The sequence below is a fragment of the Ipomoea nil genome, unplaced genomic scaffold (assembly GCF_001879475.1).
Source record: "Ipomoea nil cultivar Tokyo-kokei standard unplaced genomic scaffold, Asagao_1.1 scaffold1421, whole genome shotgun sequence".
NCBI classification, from domain to species: domain Eukaryota; kingdom Viridiplantae; phylum Streptophyta; class Magnoliopsida; order Solanales; family Convolvulaceae; genus Ipomoea; species Ipomoea nil.
Genome location: NW_017617849.1, coordinates 6,055,089 through 6,075,000, shown reverse-complemented (window position 1 = coordinate 6,075,000; position 19,912 = coordinate 6,055,089). Strand labels below are relative to the sequence as shown.

The following is a 19,912-nucleotide window of genomic DNA, read 5'->3' as shown; positions in this document are numbered from 1 at the left end:
ATTATCATAATAATTACACCAAAAAGGTAACAATATATAATTATTAGGTAATAATATTAATAATTAATTATTAAGGTAAGTATAATTTATTAAAGAGGGGATATAATTTAAAAAGTAAATTATTTATTAGATTACCTAATATAATTATCTTACTAATTGATTCCATGCTACTATGTATAATTCATATATTTGAAAACTTTTTAAATCAAAATATCTATTAATTGCCTTAATAATTAAAATAATTGTTAGTCAATCAATATTCAATAGTACTAAAAGTATTATTTGAATTTTTATACAAAAGATATAATATTATTAAATCGAAATAATTAAAAATAATGTGTCCACATTACAAAAGATTTTATAATAGTAATTTTTATTGCATAATAGAATTTGGAAATTATTAAACATTGTTTACAATTATTAAACATTATTTATGGTAATTATTGTATGACATTTAATACTAAAATTATTAGGTAGAATTTTTATAATTAAGGTATAATATTCTTAAGGTACAATATTGCTTGTATATGGTTTACCCGTATTAACCATCATTATATTAAATTAATATATAATTCTTTTAATATAATATATTATTAAATCTAAACATATGATTAATATTTATTCAATATTATTACGGAAGTATTAGAATTATAAATTTTACTCCGTATTAAATTTTAAATGGCTTAGCATATCGAAGCAAACATGGTAAGTCAATAACATTATTTTACATTAGTAAAGTGATTTTATATCAAGGAATGTCAGATGAAGAATAAAATCAAAATAATACTCTATTGAAAAAAAGCCACAGTACTTAATCATTTTTTTTCCTAAAAAAAAAAAATTAAATGGCAAGAAAAACGTCTTGAAGGGAGAGACAAACTACTCTCTTATTACAAAAAATGTACACTTTAAAAACAGAGAAATTGAATCGAAACAAAGTCCAATGCTTTGATATATTGACAACTAAAAAATGCTTTTAATTTCATTTTGGTTTTTATTGTATTCTTAGTATGCTTCCCTCTGTAAGTCTATATCTATTTACATATACACATAATTCGTCCCTCGATCACAAAACTTTATCATCTTGATAAGAAAGGAACTCTATTGCTTCCCGATCAATCTTTCTAGATCCGTATCTTCTCCACAAAAATAGACAAACAAAAAATATATATATCAACATTTTTTCTTATGAACCACTTTTGTTGTTTAAAAACCATAAAATACAAAAAAATAAAAACAAAACAAAACCCAAAAAGAAGAAAAAATAAAAGAAACTAAGATGATGAAAACCTCACCAATGCAAATCACGTATCAACCTCAACTGTGGAAGATTACAGGATGATTAGAAGTCTATTGCTTCCCGATCAATCTTTCTAGATCCGTATCTTCTCCACAAAAATAGACCAAAAAAAAAAAGAATATATCAACATTTTTTCTTACGAACCACTTTTGTTGTTTAAAAATCAGAAAATACAAAAAAATAAAAACAGAACAAAACCCAAAAAGAAGAAAAAATAAAAGAAACTAAGAATGAAAACATCACCCGTGCAAATCACGTATCAACCTCAACTGTGGAAGATCACAGGATGATTAGCAAAAATCAATGAAATAATTAACCTTAGTTGGGGTTGTGTATGGTCATATAAGGTGTATTTATACACAATGGATGAGATCAAAAGGGTTTAGTATTGAAATTATAAAATGGTAAGAGATCTCAAGAAAGGTAAAATCTTTAATATTATTGAAATGCCATATTTGTCTAAATATTTGATATTACAAAAATGCCTCTAAGTTTTGGGGGGAAAACTTGGCTAGGAGGATTTTACTTTTATATATATATAGATAGATAGATTAAAAAATAAAATTAAAGAAAATTATAAACAAATCTAATATTTGAGAGTATATATTTATTTGAAATTATAAGATTTGTATATTAGTGTTGAAATTGATTACTTAAAAATTATATTAGGAAAAATCTAAACAAAAAATAGAAGGAAGATCATGGCTAATTGATATTATTTTAAGTAACAAAAATGGGCAAATACCAATTTTGGTCCCACGAGTATTAGCAAAATGACACAACAGTCTCCTAACCTTTTGGAAATTGAAATCAACAAGTCCGGTGAGGCTTAGGGAGAGCCTTTTTGGTCCACATATTTAATTCCTACCAATTTTCATCCAGGACTATTGTTTTAGTTAGTACCAATTTTCATTCATGACTATTGTTTTAGTGCAAAAATTCATTCCGCTGGTCACCTCTTCGTTTAAGATATGCCGACATATGAAATTATTAGAGGTATTCTTGGTTTTTTTCAAATTAAGATCACAAATTGAACATGAACAAAGGAAATTAAACCCTAAAATTTATCAAATTCGTAATTCTCATTGTCAAATTAAGATAGGATGATGGAGAAAACTGTTAATTGGTATTAAAATAATAGTCGCAATCATATTTCATTTAAAAATAACTTTTTTTTTTTAAGAAAGGGAGGGGATAACCCAAGATCACTAGTTGATCCTCACTATGTTCATGGCACCAAAGAGACCAAGCTCATCTTCTCGCAATTGTCTCCTTATACTCTTTGAAGTCAAGCTGAAGTTCTAAATTCTCTCATTCTTCTATAAGGCTCCCTCTTGCAATAATAGAAAGAACATCAACCAAATTTAAAAATAACTTGTAAAAAATATTATTATATACACAAGAGTTAAAATTCTTAATAATACAAAGAACCTCAACCAAATTAATCGAACAATTTAATAACTATAAATATTTAAGTTTGACTTTCCTACAAAGCAGCTTAGAGTTTTCTCATCACCATCCATAATGTATCTTATTTGTAAAAGAGTAAATACCCAAAATAGTCCCTCGACTATAGCTAAATTCACAAATTGGTCATCGACTTTCAATTTCAACCAATTAAGTCCTTAACTTGGCAATTTTAACACAACTTGATCCTCTGTCTATTTGACCGTTTGTTGACTGTTATTTTTGAGGATATATATGTAATTTCATGGTCTATCGTCGGGTTTTTAAGGTTCCAGTTGCATTTCAAAACCACACTGTTAGATTTGAATCCACTGTCGAAAGCAATCTACCAAATCCGGTCGCCTTTCTTCATCCTCCCTTTGGATTCAATGTAGTTGAGTTCATACCAGAGCGAAGAAGACGACGTGTTTCTGAACCGGTGCAACGTCATCCTGGAGGCCTCCACGTGCTCCGACGAGAGCTGAAGGTTCTTCTAGAGATCGTCGATCACGGTCAACAAATAGTCAAATAGATGGAGGACCAAATAGTGTCAAAATTACAAAGTTAAGGACTTAATTGGTTAAAATTGAAAGTCGAGGACCAATTTGTGAATTTAGCTATAGTCGAGAGACCATTTTAAGTATTTACTCTTTGTAAAATGGTGTTGAGTATACCAAACAACAAAACCCCTCGAAAAAAAAGAAAAAAAAAAACCCTCCTGTGTAAAACGTAGTTGTTCCTGCCATCATTTTTCCTCTTTTGTTGTTTCTACTAGATTTCCTCTTTTTTTTTTTTTTTTTTTTTTTTTTTTTAATTTTTTGGGAGAGGGTTTGATTTTTTTAGATATCTCGAATTTGGGAAGAAAAAATGGAGAAAATGAGAAAACGATGGAGAAAGGGTTGAGGGAGAGAGTAATTTATTTTCGGGAGAGACAGCTCTCTTCGGAAAATGTGGAAAAAAGGTTGGGGGAAAGAGAAATTTATTTTTTGGGTTGACGGTTTTCTTTCGAAGATGCGAGAAAGGGTTGGAGGAGAGAGAAATTTATTTTCCGGATAGACGGCGGAAGATCTGGGAAAGGGTTGGGGAAGAGAAAATTTTATTTTTCGGAGAAACGGTTCTCTTCAGAATATGGGAGAAATGGCTGGGAAGGGGGATATTTATTTTCTAAAAAGACGGTTCTCTTCGGATAATAAATGCCCTAGGTGCATGGCACGTGCCACCACTAGCGTGTTTGCTTGCCGGCACGTGCCGGTTAGGTGTGTGACAATTGTCCTCCACCAATAACGTATTCCTTTTTAATATTATTTCTTCCTTTTTAAACACTCAACAATTACTTTTTATTTAACTAAGCTAGTAAATTACACGTATGATGCACGGATAAATTCTTTTTATTATATATTTAAAAATAAATAAAATTAAAGAAAATTATAAACAAATCTAATATTTGAGAGTATATATTTATTTGAAATTATAAGATTTGTATATTAGTGTTAAAATTGATTACTTAAAAATTATATTAGGAAAAGTCTAAACAAAAAATAGAAGGAAGAGCATGGCTAATTGATATTATTTTAAGTAACAAAAATGAGCAAATATCAATTTTGGTCCCACGAGTATTAACAAAATGACACCAAAGAGACAGTCTCCTAACCTTCTAGAAATTGAAATCAACAAGTCCGGTGAGGCCTAGGGAGAGCCTTTTTGGTCCACATGTTTAATCCATACTAATTTTCATCCACGACTATTGTTTTAGTACCAACTTTCATTCATGACTATTGTTTTAGTGCCAAAATTCATTAAACCCGTCACCCATTCGCTTAAGATATGCCAAAATGTAAAATTATTAGAGGTATTTTTGTCATTTTCAAATTAAGATCCCAAATTGAACATGAATAAAGGGATTTAAACCCTAAAATTTATTAAATTCGCAATTCTCCTTGTCAAATTAAGATAAGATGACGAGAGAAAGTGCGAATTGGTACTAAAATAATAGTCTTAATCATATATTCATATTCCATTTAAAAATAACTTCTTCTTCTTTATTTTTGAAAAAAAAAATAGTGGGGATAACCCAAGATTACTAGTTGATCCTCACTATGTTCATGGCACCAAAGAGACCAAGCTCATCTTCTCGCAATTGTCTCCTTATACTTTTTGAAGTTGAGCTAAAGTTCCGAATTCTTTCGTCTTGCTATAAGGCTCCTCTTGCAATAATGAAAAGAACATCAACCAAATTTAAAAATAACTTTTAAAAAATATTATTATATACACAAGAGTTAAAATTCTTAATAATACAAAGAACCTCAATCAAATTAATCAAACGATTAATTTAATAACTATAAATTTTTAAGTTTGAATTTCTTAAAAAGCAGCTTAGAGTTTTCTCATCACCACCCATAATGTATCTTATTTGTAAAATGGTGTTGAGTATACCAAACAACAAAACCCCTCAAAAATAAAAAAAAAATTTAAAAAAAAAAAACAAAACAAAACCCCTCCTGCCCCCATTGCAGTGTACTTGGACTCGGCAGCATGGAAACCAAACCCAAGCCTCAAGCTCCAAGAGCCCTGAAAGTCTCCAACAAGACCCCAGACACGACAAACAGCTAATGTCTACAAAGAGTCAATTCTTTTACTAAAAATCCGATTCTTCTTTAAACCTCTGTGTCGCGGTGTTTTGTCTCTTTGCCCTTTGTTTGCTTCTTCTTCCTTCATTCAATTCTCCCGTTTCCCTTTGGCCTTTTTAAGTTGGAGTAATCTCTCTGACGCAGGGACTTTCTGCAGGATTAGAAGCCTCTCATTCTTCTTGTCATTTTCTCCTCGACTAATTTCACTTGCACTTTAAAAGACTCCTTTTTTTTTTTTTTTCCTTCTTCTACTTAACCATTTTTCGTTCTCTGAAATTCGATCTTCTATTTCACCATGATGAACTGAGAAACAGAGGATAAAGGGGGAAAGGGGCTTTAATTTCCAACCGTGTGGGGCCCTCTCTCTCTCTCTCTCTCTCTCTCTCTCTCACAGAGACAGGGAGAGAGACAAACGGCGTTGATGTGACTTAGGTTGCTTAGAGCTGCCGGAAGTGGGAAGGAATGGTGAGGAAACATGGATGGCAGCTGCCGGCACACACCTTTCAGGTATGCCCTTTTTTGCTTTTTCCTCATTTCACCTTTTTAAAAAAATTAAAAATTGCTTCTTTATTGATTATAAGTTCTGTTCACTACAGTTCTTACAATTGCAAATCTAGTGCTTGTAATAACTACTGGAGGAATTATTGAGAATTTTCCAAAGGGAAATTACCCTCAACAAATTTATCCTTTTCTGCAAAATGGTTTAGTCTTGATTTTCTGCTGCCTGGTGGCTGAAGAGCATAGGAAAAACTATTGGATTAAGAGACGTTTAAGAAAGATGATAAGAAACAACTCTTCTAAAGAATGGAGCAGTTTGTAGTTATAGATATGATGGAGCTCTTTTGTGAGCTTAAAAGAATCGATTTTTTTCTGTATGGTTCTTTGACATGCTAAAAGACCAGATATTAACTCTGTGTCATTCCCTTACATATAACAGACGTCATGGCCTTCAGGGTTCTTATAATTTTATACCGTAGTTAGTTCATGAAGAGTGTTTGCCAATCGTTAGGGTTACAGAAAATATCAAGATGGTGTACCGTAGTTCTTTGAGTTCTTGGTGTTTTCAAATTTGTTCGTTTTTTAGTAGAAATTTCTAATTTTCGGGCTATGCTTTTTGTAGGTTGTTGCTATAACTGTCTTCTGCTTATTAGTGGTTGCGTTTTACACTTTCTTTGCTCCTTTCCTCGGTGGACGAATTTGGGAGTATGCTTTGCTTGGAGCTTATTCACCTGTGGTAAGTTATGTTAGATATAAATAATCTAACGATACATAATAATAATCTACGAGAAACCTAACCTCGTAGATCTCTAGCCACAGTTGATGTCTTTGTTGTATTGCCTCTTGAATGGTAGACCGTTAGCCATATATTTGTCTCATACTTGACTCAGAACCACAGATGGTGTATTGGTGTCTACTGAGCAATATGAGTACCGTAACTGAATGTGCAATACTGCAATATAATGAAAATCTTGTATCCCATCAATCCAGGTTTATATTAGGCATAGAGTCTGGTTGAATAACAACTTCTAGTTATTCAAAATGTAGAAGTTAATTAAGATAGCTGTTCTTCGAGGTGCTATTGTGGTATCAGGTGCATGAGAATTGATCTCCCTTGAGCTATTAATAGATATCTGATATCACCTGGTTAATTTGTTGCATGGTTACTATGTTGTTCTGTAATTCTAATAATATATTCTTTAGTGTTATTTATGAAACTCGAATATTTTATGAATTCGTGCCATTATTTTTCCTAATGACATTAATCCACGGTATCTGACTATCTGTCTCCTACTGCAGGCACTTCTTGTTTTTTTTCTTTATGTTCGCTGTACTGCAATTAACCCTGCCGATCCCGGTATAATGTCAAAGTTCGATTCTGATATATTGAGTAATACGAGCCCGAAACATGGATTATCTTCAAAAGGCCTTTCCAGAAGGTTTGATGAACCCGGTACTGGTGCACAGTCTTCTCCATCGTCAGTTTTACGAAGTCCGGTTTCCGCATCCAACTCTGGTAAGAGGAGTCAACTAGAGGCCGAGAGAACGGATGGTCGAGTGATTTCGTCTAGAAGAAAGTCGTCTTGTTCTAAGATTGGAGGATTCCTCTGTGTGCTGTTTGTACACCGGGATTGTCGGGGAGAGGATAGTGCGGTGTCTCAGCAGGAAGGTGCAGCCGAAGACGCTTTGTTCTGCACATTGTGCAATGCTGAGGTATTTAGTGCAGCGTTTACGCGATATTAATTCACGGTATTTGAAATTATGAATCCCTCTTTCAATTTTCTGTACTTGTGGCTTTTAGGTACGCAAGTTTAGCAAACATTGTAGAAGTTGCGACAAATGTGTGGATGGATTTGACCACCATTGCGGGGTACGTTTTTAGTTCTTCTATTTCTTGACACAGCCCCCGGATTTCTATTTCTATCGAGGAAGCTAATTAAGTTTTGTTGGATGTTGTAGTGGCTCAATAATTGTATCGGACGAAAAAACTACGTTACCTTTATATCCTTTATGGCCACCAGTCTTGTCTGGGTATGTTTGGACTTTGGAGGCAAAGGTTATTATTATTAAAAGCGGATTTTTTATGTGCCCGACTTGCTGATTTCCTATACCTCTCCCTCTCGCAGCTTGCTATTGAAGCTGCAGTAGGGATTGCGGTTTTCGTGCGGTGCTTTGTGAGTAAGAGGAAGATTGAGGCCGAAATAGTTGATAGACTAGGGAATGGTTTCTCTCGGGCCCCGTTTGCGTCTGTCGTGGTAATTTCTGTCACAGACATCTCTTATAAAGCCTTCCAGTTTATGATGAGCTGGGACTATCGACTATCAACTATTAAATATTCATAATGTTTTCGTTTTCTTTGAAAATTTTTGTGCAGGCTGTTTGCACAGTGCTTTCGTTATTGGCTTGTGTGCCGTTGGGCGAACTTTTCTTTTTCCACATGATACTGATTAGAAAGGTAGCGAGCTTATTGTTTATTACCATTAAATCATTAATTAGAAAGGTAGCGAGTTTTGGATTAGCAACTTTCTGAAGAGTCATTCATTCAGTCTTATTCGAGAATCGAGAGTTGGCCTTGTTGTTTTAGGGTCTTACGACTTATGAGTACGTTGTTGCGATGAGGGCAATGAGTGATGGTGCAGCGGGAGAATCTGTAGACGAGGAACCGGGAGTCATTCTATACTCTCCATCGGGGTCCGCTACGACTGGACTCAGCGGGGGAAGTTCTCTAGGCTTGCAGTATAAAGGAGCGTGGTGCACCCCTCCTCGGGTGTTTGTTGACTATCAGGTAATCACTCTAGTTTTCCTTTTTGACAGGCTCCAAGCAACATGTGGACCATAGTCTCTTTTTCTATCGAACTCATACCTTTGGTATGGAGTTGCTCTGATACCAAATTGAAGTATGTGCTACATCTCAACTAAAAGTCTAAGCTGATAGTTAGATTGCAAATTTATGTTTATATATTATATGCTCAACACGGTGAATACTCTGTAACTGCAGTACCAATCGTCGTTCTTAAATTAATTTTTTTTTTTCTCCACATGAATGATCGCGGTCAGGAAGAAGTTGCACCTCAACTGGAACCGGGAATGGTTCCATCGACAGTTGATCCGGATGCTATTGGCTCGGGGGAAAAGGGTAACAAGGCACCTAAACGAGCTGTTAAAATCAGTGCATGGAAGCTGGCTAGATTAGATTCCAGTGAGGCCATGAAAGCAGCAGCTAAAGCTCGAGAATCTTCATCTGTCTTACGTCCTATCGATAACCATCACTCGTTGGATCCTGATTTGAGCACAAGCGAGAACACGAGCGTGAGGAGCAGTATGAGCGCTGATACGATTGGAAATAAAGAAACGAGAAATGAACTGCGAATTTCTCCTTTGTGTGCCCCGAGTCAAGGCAGCCGGGACGAGTATGAAACCGGCACCCAAAGTATGAGTAGCTTTAGCAGCCCTAGCCACGCTCACGGGCCAGTCACCTTAACAGCGATCCCACCCGCTCAAGGTTTCCCCCGACCCGATGCCACGACTTCGGTACTCCGCCTTCTGTCAGAGCAGGCGAGCGGTCCTGGAACTGCATCGTCTAATAGCGCCACCGATCCATTACTGCTTTCTGCTGCCGCTCCAGCAGCTTCTCTCCTCAGAGACATCAAACGAACGTCTGTCGTCTGGGACCAGGAAGCCGGGAGGTATGTCTCGGTTCCATTATCAGCTGCAGAAGCTCGCAACAGACCAGCTCCGCGAGGAGGAATCTCGAACCCGAATGCAGGACCTACGCCTCTGCCTCGAGAACCCTCCAAGCCTGCAGCAAAGCATCCGGTTCAGCAGTCGGAGAAGCTAACATACACAGGGGAGTCCATCTTTTTTGGCGGGCCACTTTTTCGCGGTCCTGAGGGTTCGAGAAATGGACAAGAGAGGCTACTGACAAACGTTGCTCGGGAATCTAGATTTAAGCGAGATGCTACGTCGTTGCACCAGCTCCCCGTTTTTGTTCCCGGAGATCATCTAGAGCCAAATGTTTCGTCGAGATCAGGCCTCAGGTAATTCTTGTATTTGATCATCCAGGCAGCAGAGCAGCATAAAGAAGCTAGAGATCATTAATTTGCAACAGAGAGACCTGGTTCCTGGCTTCCAAGAGTTTCTTCTTCCATTGATTTGCTAACATGTAACACGCTTGTAAATCGTAGCAGAAGACAAGATGAACGTTGAGAATCTGAGATCAGAACCATTTTTCTCTATGATTTAGCTTTATTTTTCAGTAACATATCCACATGTGCCACATATCATGTGTAGCCCTCATGGCATTGGTCTAGTGAATGAAAAGTCTCACTTAAGACTTATTTCCAGCATCACAATTACGGTTTAATTTATGTTATGAATATTGGCGGTTTGGGTTTGAATTGGACTTTCTTGTGTGCAAAAGTCTACACTTTAGTGTTTGGTGTTAGGTTTTAAAGCTATATTAACTCGACTTACTTTTTTATGGGCATGGAGGTGAGTTTATACGGTTCAGAATATAATTCGATAAAACCAAGAAACTTAAGTTATCCAAAAAGAAGTGCAAATAGTTGGATCACGGCCGGTTAAACCAATTACGATATTCGTAGTGTTCAATTGATCAATTAAATCAGTATCTTACCAACTTGGTTGGGATGGTTCATGATACAATCAATCAAATACTAATTATAGCATATACTATAATAAGCTTTGGGGCGAGTTTATGGGGTCCATGATATAATATACTCATTCTGTCTCATTTTATCTGTCCACTCCAGTTAGGTTAACTAGACACATAAAGTGAGACGAGGGGAGTAATAAGTAAAGTCGGAAAACTCGAGTTATTAAAAAAGTGAGAAAAAAATTCCATAATTTTAATGAACGTGTAATCCGCAGTATTGTTAGAAATGTAGGGGGAGATCTCTCTCCATCTCTGAAAATGTAGACAGTACTACGTGAAGAATCAGACAATGAATACTAGTTCAGACAACAGTTTTGGGCCACGTGGCTCATCCCAGTTTATCTTCCATCTACCGCGGAATACATCTTTCTCCATTACACAAACGCAAAAAACTGTGTCAGAAACAAATAGGCTGAGATTTCTTTTCTCTGCAACGATATTATACAACTAACCTTTGTATCTCTTTTGGGTTTGTATACAATAAGCAGCAGTTGAAGAAAAGGAGGCAATGGCCATGATCAATCGTCTGCTTCGCTCCACCTTCATCATCGCCGCCAATCAGGTCTTATGTTTCCACTTTTCACACGTACCCACACACTGTAAAAAGTATTGTATGCATGAAACTGATGAAAAGTAATCAGCTTTCTCACTTTCTTGCCCACAAAAGGCGAAATCTTTCGTCCCCGGAACCCACATTCTGTGGAGGGATAAATCTCAGTGATTAACTGGGAAAGCTCCCATGGCATAGAACGGTTTATGGGGATTCTTAAAATTGGGAAAGCTCCCTCTAATGGCATGTTTTCTATCACCATTTTGGGAATTTTTAATTGGATTTTTTTGTCTGTGAATTTAATTGATAATTGGGGGCATGTCAGCTTGAGCAAAGGTGATCCTCTTTTAATCAAGATCAGTTAATGTTGTCTGTCTTTGGGAGACTGATGTTTGTGAATTGTTGATTTAATTATCATTTTATATTGAGACATTATGATTTCTATGATCTTTTAGTAATTCATTTACAGCATCTCCCAGCAGGTTGGTTCTCATGTAGAGCATCTTCCGGAAGTTATCGGTTCATGTAAATCATTAACTCATATGCCTGCACCAGTTAGATGGATTAGTACCGTTTCAACTACTGATGATAAAGGGTGATATGTTATGTCTCTATTCTTGCCATACAGTTTACACACACACACACACACACACACACGCTTAAATTTGATGTTTAAAGGTTGTAGACTAACTTGTAATGAATAATGATAACCTTATTTTCGGTTTTAGTGGTCATGATATGTTGGCACCCTTCACGGCTGGGTGGCAGACAACTAAGCTGGATCCCTTATTAATAGTGAGGTCTGAGGTAGGGATGTGGGTGATGTTCTTGCTTAAAACGGTTTTTCATTTGGTCTGTCAAACGAACTAATTCTCTGCTGGAATTTCTACAGGGATCTTACGTTTATGATGTACAAGGGAGGAAATATCTTGACACCCTTGCTGGTTTATGGTCCACAGCTTTAGGTATATAGTATATACTAGCCCCTTATGCAACTTCTAGATATATAAGCATTAGGCATGGTGCATTTGTGTTGATAATCTCGTAAGAATTGTGAATACTGGGCTTCAGTTTGCACCAATTCGTTCCAAATTTGCAGGGGGGAGTGAGCCTCGTCTCGTAGCAGCTGCTACCAAACAGCTGAATACATTGCCATTTTACCATTCGTTTTGGAACCGCACAACAAAGCCTTCTTTGGTATGAGAAAATTAGGAATCTTCTGTTGATATGCGCATCCCTTTTCTGTAATTGTTGCTGGAATCTCGAATCTTGTTTTTGCTTGGAACATATATACAGGACCTTGCTAAGGAACTTCTGAACACGTTTACTGCAAAGAAAATGGCGAAAGTGTTTTTCACAAGTAGTGGATCAGAAGCCAATGATACCCAGGTCTGAAGCCAATCAATAGCGCTTTGGAACTTATGATGAATGGTATAATCACGTAATGGCTGACCAAATACGTGTAATTTCACATTGTACCTGCAGGTGAAGCTGGTATGGTATTATAACAATGCACTTGGAAGGCCAAACAAGAAGAAATTTATTGCTCGAAAGAAATCGTAATATGGATCTTTCCTTGATCTTTCTTGGATTTTCTTTTATCTGATTTACTCCCCCATGATTCTTTTATCCATTGTGGCAGATACCATGGTTCAACTCTTATCTCAGCTAGCCTTACCGGGTAATTAACATTCCTTTTCATGATCAATATATATTTACTGCTAAAATCTTGTTTAGTCTAAACGTTTTGTAATACATATATATAGCCTTCCAGCACTACATCAAGAATTCGATCTGCCAGCCCCATTTGTATTGCATACTGATTGCCCTCACTATTGGCGTTATCATCTACCAGGTTTTAGTTTAATTTTTCATTATGGTTTCGATTGCTTGCATAATGCATTGAACTACTGATTGAAAATATCGATTTTTTTAAATTTTTTTTCCCTCTGTCAAGGTGAGACTGAAGAGGATTTCTCGACCAGGTTGGCAAATAACTTAGAGAATCTTATCCTCAAAGAAGGACCAGAAACGGTAGCTTCTGCATCATAACCATTTCACTTTGATTATAATCATACTTATTGGTCCATCAAATACAGTGGCAATATACACTGCTGGAAATTATGGAATTTCCGACCACCTGAAAGTGATCTTACATCAAGTCGAAAGTAAAAAGTGGTCGGAAATATCAACAAAGGTTTTTCCGGATACCAAAAGTGGTCGGAACAAGGCTTTCAATTTGATTTAAGATCACTTTCAGGTGGTCGGAAATTTCATAATTTCCAGCAGTGATAATCCTGCAACTTATCAACTTATGTTTTGCGATTTTCGTTTTTAAATATTAGATAGCGGCCTTCATAGCAGAGCCAGTCATGGCAGCAGGGGGTGTGATCGTTCCCCCAGCAACCTATTTCGAGAAGGTGAGGCGTCTTCTGTTGAAATCGTGAGTGCTTCTACTGAACTTAACCGTACTCTTCACCTTGTGCAGGTTCAAGCTGTGCTTAAGCGGTATGACATTCTTTTGATCGTGGACGAGGTGGTCACTGGATTTGGTAGGCTTGGAACGTGGTTTGGGAGCGACAAATATAATATCAAGCCCGACCTCGTCACCCTGGCAAAGGTAGTCCACATCATTCAGTGAGACATTTCGTTTTAATTTCATCATTTCAATGGATGCTGCTTGAGTTTTCTTGTGATTCCAGGCTCTCTCTTCTGCATATATGCCAATTGGAGCTATTCTAGTAAGCCCTGAAATTTCTGGTGTCATACATTCCCAAAGCAATAAACTAGGTAGGAAGTTTCTTGCATGTTTTACTAGGTTCTTTCTCTGTGATATTGAAGTTTCTTGCATGTTTTACTAGGTTCTTTCTCCCATGGTTTTACTTATTCTGGGCACCCTGTAGCATGTGCTGTTGCATTGGAAGCAGTCAGGATCTACAAGTATGTACACTTATTTCCTAATTCAGATAACCCTTTACTTCAATGGTTCAATAGGTAGTATTTGAAAGAAGAGACCAAGGTCCGAACCTCGACGGAGGCAGTCTGGGATTATGCCCAAAGTGGGCAAATCCTTGTGCACACTGACATTTGGCCCTGTCTGCTAAGCCATTGGGTCACTGTGATTTACATAAATAATAAGGTATTTATGTAACAACAGCTAGCTAGCTAGCCAAAGAACAGGGGACAACCCCAACTGAGTTGGTAGGACAGCTAGTTTGGTAACAACCAATTAGGCTGGTTTACCTCCTTGACTCTTTGTGGTCCTTTGTTGGTTAGGGTGGCCTTCTTGGTTGCCGGTCAATTACTCACAATTATGGGTAATATAGGTTGATTTACCTCTTTGTGGTCCTTTACTAACTAGAGTTACAAGACGAGCTTCACCCAAAATGCACCTTTCGAGTCCTTTGCTAACTAAAGTTACAAGACGAGTTTCACCCTAAACGCACCTTCGGGTAGCGGTTGAATCTGATCAAGAAAGGTCATGTGTTGTCATGGAACATTGGAACCAAAAAGAGAGAAGAATCTAGCAAATTCAGCTAATGATATTGCTATTGTGTGTGTTTTAGGGAGAGAAATATAGTGGAGCAAGTTAACAAAATTGCGCCAAAATTCCAAGATGGTTTAAAAGCCTTTGCTAACAGTCCCATCATCGGAGAGGTACATACATAGTATCTCTGGTTTTTTTCCTTTCATCTGCTTCACAAAACATCCTAAATTGTTGTCGTCTAACAATCCTTTCCACTTCCAAACATGTAGATCCGTGGAACTGGCATGATTCTTTCGACAGAATTCGCTGACAGCAAGTCTGCAGACGATACTTTCCCTCCCGAATGGGGTACGTACGACATAACCTTTCACACGAGTCTGACTCTAATACATACCCAATAACGAGTTTCGTCTCAACTAAAAACACGATTTTCCCAGGTATTGGTGCATACTTTGGATTGCAGTGCCAGAAAAATGGGATGTTGGTTCGCGTAGCTGGTGATGCTATAATGATGTCTCCTCCACTAATAATCACTCCCCAAGAAGTTGACGAGGTATATATATTTGCATATATTTCGGGTATCAACCTTAACTAGATCGAAGCATTCTTGTGCATGAGTTTTGCTTTGTCTGCTTCTTGAAATTTCATGTATGTTACGTTCTATCTTTTTTGTTTCCAGTTGATCAGTATATATCAGAAGGCTTTGCAGGAGACTGAGAAGAGAGTAAAAGAGCTCAAGTCCCAGAAGAAGTAAAGTTGACGGCGTTAAAATTTTCTGGCCATGCAACGCAAATTGTTGGCCTTTTCGTTAACATTAAGGTTTAATGAATAGGATTTTCAGTATAATGATATGATATTAATGTTAAATAACAATAATATATGATGTAATAAGATTGAATGATGGAAAGGCTTTGCCAATTGGTTGACCATCTGGATTATTCTGGAACAATTTCACCATATATATAGTCAAACTGTGCAAACGCTATCGGTCAACCGCTGGTCCCCGGCAATAGAATATTATTCAAAGAAAATAAAATGTCGACCGGTAGTTTTCAAAAAATGTCGACCGGTACTGGTCAACGTTATTTTTGACGGCCGGCGATTTAGTCAAAACCGAATGTAGCCCCCACTGAAATGGCATCTGGTTAATCTCGTATTAGTAATTACTTAAATCTAGACGTCCTCGAGGAATTGATGGGAACATAACCTAATCAGTAATCACTGCTAAAACTTTTTTGTTTTCTTAGGCTAATCAAAGAAAAGTTTGTTATCAGCAATCAGCATGGGTGTCTGTGTGTAATCAAAGACTAGCTGGAAAGCAGATCTACTGCCCCATCCAATCTTGTTTTATCCGACGAGTGAGGGTGAGGAACAAAAGAGTACAATTATAAGGTGCAAACGACACCAAATTGGTTGTCAAACTAATGGACACACCCTTGTTGGTTTGTCACTATTCAGTCGGCTGGCCAACACTAGCTAAAAAGTTAATAGTTTGTCAGAAAAATATCTTTTTTTCTGAACTTTCATGTAGATGAAAATTGTTTAATCCCTTTCTCAGAGCCTTTACAGACCTTTTATATATGTACAAGAATGATTGAAACGTTTACCCTATCATCAATATTATAAATGAAGCTATAAATGCCTTAATCATGAGAGATCATACCGATTTTCTGTTTCTTTCACATCGAACCGCCTTTCACCCCGATTGGACCCATATCTAGTATTTATAATAATAAGGTACCTACGACATTATAGGGTGAATATAACAATTTTGATGGATATTTTATCCTATGGTGACGTAAAATCTTAGTCAAAATGTGAAATTATGAAAGCTATAGGAGGTGTCATTTTTTATTTTATTTTTTTGAAAAGGTAGGAGGTGCCATTTAAAGACTAGAAAAACAAAAAGGAGTAGGGAATGTCTCTATCTATGGGACATTGCTCCGTCACCTTTCGGCTTTTGCAAAGGAAGATAGGAGAGGGGCGGTTTGGACGGTCGTCGTGGGCCGCCGGCCCCCACCGTCTACCTCTTCAAAATACGATACATTTTCCCAATCGTTGTGCGGTCCATATTAGATCATTAGGTGTGTCACCAAACCATCCATTAGACCTTTGAAAATGCAAATTGAGACAAAATTTATTTATTTTGGTCGGAATTCCAGATAGAAATAAGGCTGTCCTGACCCCCACCCCCCAAATGAGTTTTTGGCTGCCTAATTAACACAATCCCATAATTTACTCCTTTTAACCTTATTTTCTTAACGAGGAAAACATGTCGTCATTATTGATGATGTACATTGAGTAAACTCACTCACTTCTGTGTAATTGACTGCAAATCACACATAATAAGTAAATCATACTAAGAAAACCTTGTGTGACGAGTTTGACAGAAAATATATTGACAAGAATCAAATTCGTAATATTTTAATACGATAATCATGTTCTACCCATTCGACAACTACATTCGAGATATCTTTTTTGTTTTTTGTTTTTTATACACCATTCAGTATACTCATCACTAAGTCTAATTTATATTCGATTCAAATCATGCTCATAAAGTTTAAATTTTATTTGAGGAAAGCATGATGCATGTTGCACCTTCTACAAGAGTTCAACATCTTATCTTGCAATTGCAGTTTTCATCCTTTTGGAAATAAATAAATTAATACACTATATATATATATATATATATATATATATATATATATATATATATATATTGGTTGGGAGTCTATGATGCTCATAAAATTTCAAAAATACTCATTTGCTCCTAATAAATTCAAAAAAAAACAAAAAACAAAAAAAAAAATGTTAAACTGGCCAATATATTTAGCATTTTCCATGTTTCTCGTTTTCATGCTGTCTAGTTTGAAATTCTTCAATCAATAATGACCAATTGATCAAACGTTATCAATCTCAATTACAAAATATAACTTTCTGTGATATAAATTTCTCTTAATAAAAATTGCAAACATTAATTATATTAAATTGGGAAAATGGCACTTTTTCCCCCTTTGTTATATACTTATAGCACTTTTTCCCCCTAAATTATTTAAGTGGCAGTTTTTCCCCCTGATATATTAAATGGACATATTTACCCTTAAAATAAATATTTCATTTATTTTTCTTCTCCAACAAATTATAATCACGATTTGAAAAAATAAAATACATTAAGTGTTAAATTTAGAATATTTTAAAAATAAAAAAAATAAAATTTTAAAAGAAAGTTTGAACCAACCGTTCAAATTGGATCCAAAATCGTGAACCGACGGTTCAAAATAAAACTCAAATCGCGATTATATATACTTATATGTGAGAGTCAATATAAATGCGGAAAAAAACATGCACTATTTGCAAATATTATAATTCTAATTTAAGCTATTGCTAGTAATTGTTCCGATTTGAACCTCCGGTTCACGGTTTAGGATCCATTTTTTTCCAGTTCACGATTTTAATAAACGGAAACCCAAATATTGGGTTATGTTATGAATCATAACCGAAATTTTTTAATTTGATTGCTATAGTGTTTGGTTCAGTTCGAACCGAACCGTGGTCATCCCTACGTATAAGCAATAATTTGGTGAAGAAGAGAAATAAATAAAATATTTGTTTTAAGGGTAGAAATGTCCATTTAATATTATCAGGGGGAAAAACCGCCACTTCTATAATAATTGAGGGGGCAAATGTGAATGCATGAATAAGTCAGGAGGAAAAAGTGCTATAAGCATATAACACAGGGGAAAAAGTGTCATTTTCCCTATTAAATTCTAACCTAAAACATCTCAACATACAATCTTAAAAAATACGAATTTTACATCTCAAAATAATATTAAATATCATGTCACTATTAGAATAGATGAATGAATCAATCATCTTAATTAATTACATTTTTCCTTTATATATTCCATGCACCAAACCAATCCTTTACCTACTCAATTCTCCTACCCCAAATCTTTTAACTTGCTCATTTCTTTAATTTGGCACTAATCTCTATACATAATTCACTTGGATATTTCCCAAATTAGACAAATCTTCTTACCTACTCTATTAACTCTTCGTATCTCATCATTGGCTTACATGATTTTAGTTGATCTATCTATATTCTATACAAAATCCTAACTTTTTTTTTTTTTTGAAAGGAGCCGGTACGGTATTTATTCAAAATATGCAGAAATAGTAGCTAGTGGACTTGAGTCCGAATACATAATAGCCGTCTGAGTAAAGGCAATAGATGTTAAAGTATGAGCTAAATAATTATCTAATCTAGGAACATATCGAATTAAACAGTACTCAAAAGCCAATATACTAGTCCTACAGCTATCAATGACATAGCCCAAATAAGACCGTGGTGATCGAGTCATAGATGATAGATATTGTTGTAGTACTAAACAATCCGTGAAGAGCTGGATAGAGTTTATACCGCGATATCTCAACCATGACAAAACCTCTTTGCACGCTAGAGCCTCCGCCATTAGAGGTGTAAAACAATCTGACATAGGGGTGGTCATTGCGGAAATATATCCTCCTTGCGCATCTAGAATAATTGCACCCGCTGCCGCCCTGTTTGTTTATGGGTCGTATGCCGCGTCAAAGTAGCACTTGAGGGAATCCGCGTGTGGCGCAGTTGGTTGTGGCTGTTGCTGCTCGTGTGGCTGCATTACAGCGTTGCTCAAAGGCAGCCCATTCACTGCCGGCTCGGCAGTGATATTTGCGGCAACCAGCAGCCGTGTGATTGGCGCTCCATGTTGATCCGTCACAGCCGCATTGGCCTGCGGCTGTGTATGTGTCGGGTGCGCAATTTTCCAAGAGTGTACAGCCGAAGACGCCATCGTAATTACTTTCTGAGGCCTGGGTAAACATGCGTCCCAAACAGCCCCATTCCTCGCTCGCCAACTGTAGTATAGAATTGCCACTGCATAAATAATCTCATTATCATCTAAAATATTCATCAAATCATTAAACCAATCACTGAAAACATTTGTGACACTATTGGGGATTGGAAGGTGAGATTGTGCCCAAATGTTTGTTGTATAGCCACATGTGATCAAAGAATGCACAATATCCTCATGGGAAGCCCCACACATAGCACATGTTGGATCAATATCCACCCTCTTTATAAGTAGATTGTTTGTGGTGGGCAAAATATTACTCAGAGCTCTCCATATAAATGTCTTCCACTTTGGTGGGATTTTGAGTTTCCATAAAACCTTCCATTTATCAAAGGTCCCTAGTGGTTGAGAGTAATTGCCCACTAGTTTCCTATACCCATTCTTGATAGAATATTCACCATTTGGATCCCCATGTCAGTACCACAAATCATCATAATCAG

The 19,912-nt window shown here is 36.3% G+C and overlaps 2 protein-coding genes across 4 annotated transcripts; both read left to right on the top strand.

Moving 5' to 3' along the window:
* The first annotated feature begins 5,259 nt into the window (after positions 1-5,259).
* Positions 5,260-10,149, top strand: LOC109188323 (probable protein S-acyltransferase 19). Of its 2 annotated transcripts, XM_019338949.1 has the most exons (9): positions 5,262-5,880; positions 6,494-6,607; positions 7,171-7,584; positions 7,673-7,741; positions 7,831-7,902; positions 7,998-8,126; positions 8,246-8,326; positions 8,456-8,656; positions 8,929-10,149. In XM_019338949.1, the coding sequence occupies exons 1-9, from the start codon at positions 5,836-5,838 to the stop codon at positions 9,910-9,912; spliced, it is 2,109 nt and encodes a 702-aa protein (XP_019194494.1). In that variant the 5' UTR covers positions 5,262-5,835; the 3' UTR covers positions 9,913-10,149. The 2 variants fall into 2 exon arrangements, with proteins under 2 accessions (XP_019194495.1, XP_019194494.1); XM_019338950.1 differs by lacking the exon at positions 7,831-7,902 and having other exon boundaries at positions 5,260-5,880.
* Positions 10,150-10,750: 601 nt separating this feature from the next.
* LOC109187554 (gamma aminobutyrate transaminase 1, mitochondrial-like) lies at positions 10,751-15,497 on the top strand. Of its 2 annotated transcripts, none has more exons than XM_019337780.1 (18): positions 10,751-11,108; positions 11,579-11,691; positions 11,819-11,903; positions 11,989-12,061; positions 12,196-12,293; positions 12,393-12,485; positions 12,582-12,655; positions 12,739-12,777; positions 12,863-12,951; positions 13,054-13,130; positions 13,442-13,516; positions 13,585-13,716; positions 13,799-13,886; positions 13,958-14,036; positions 14,663-14,753; positions 14,853-14,931; positions 15,021-15,136; positions 15,263-15,497. In XM_019337780.1, exons 1-18 carry the CDS (start codon positions 11,055-11,057, stop codon positions 15,335-15,337), a joined length of 1,530 nt encoding a protein of 509 aa, XP_019193325.1. In that variant the 5' UTR covers positions 10,751-11,054; the 3' UTR covers positions 15,338-15,497. The 2 variants fall into 2 exon arrangements, with proteins under 2 accessions (XP_019193325.1, XP_019193326.1); XM_019337781.1 differs by having other exon boundaries at positions 10,752-11,108; positions 11,825-11,903.
* Positions 15,498-19,912: the final 4,415 nt, after the last annotated feature.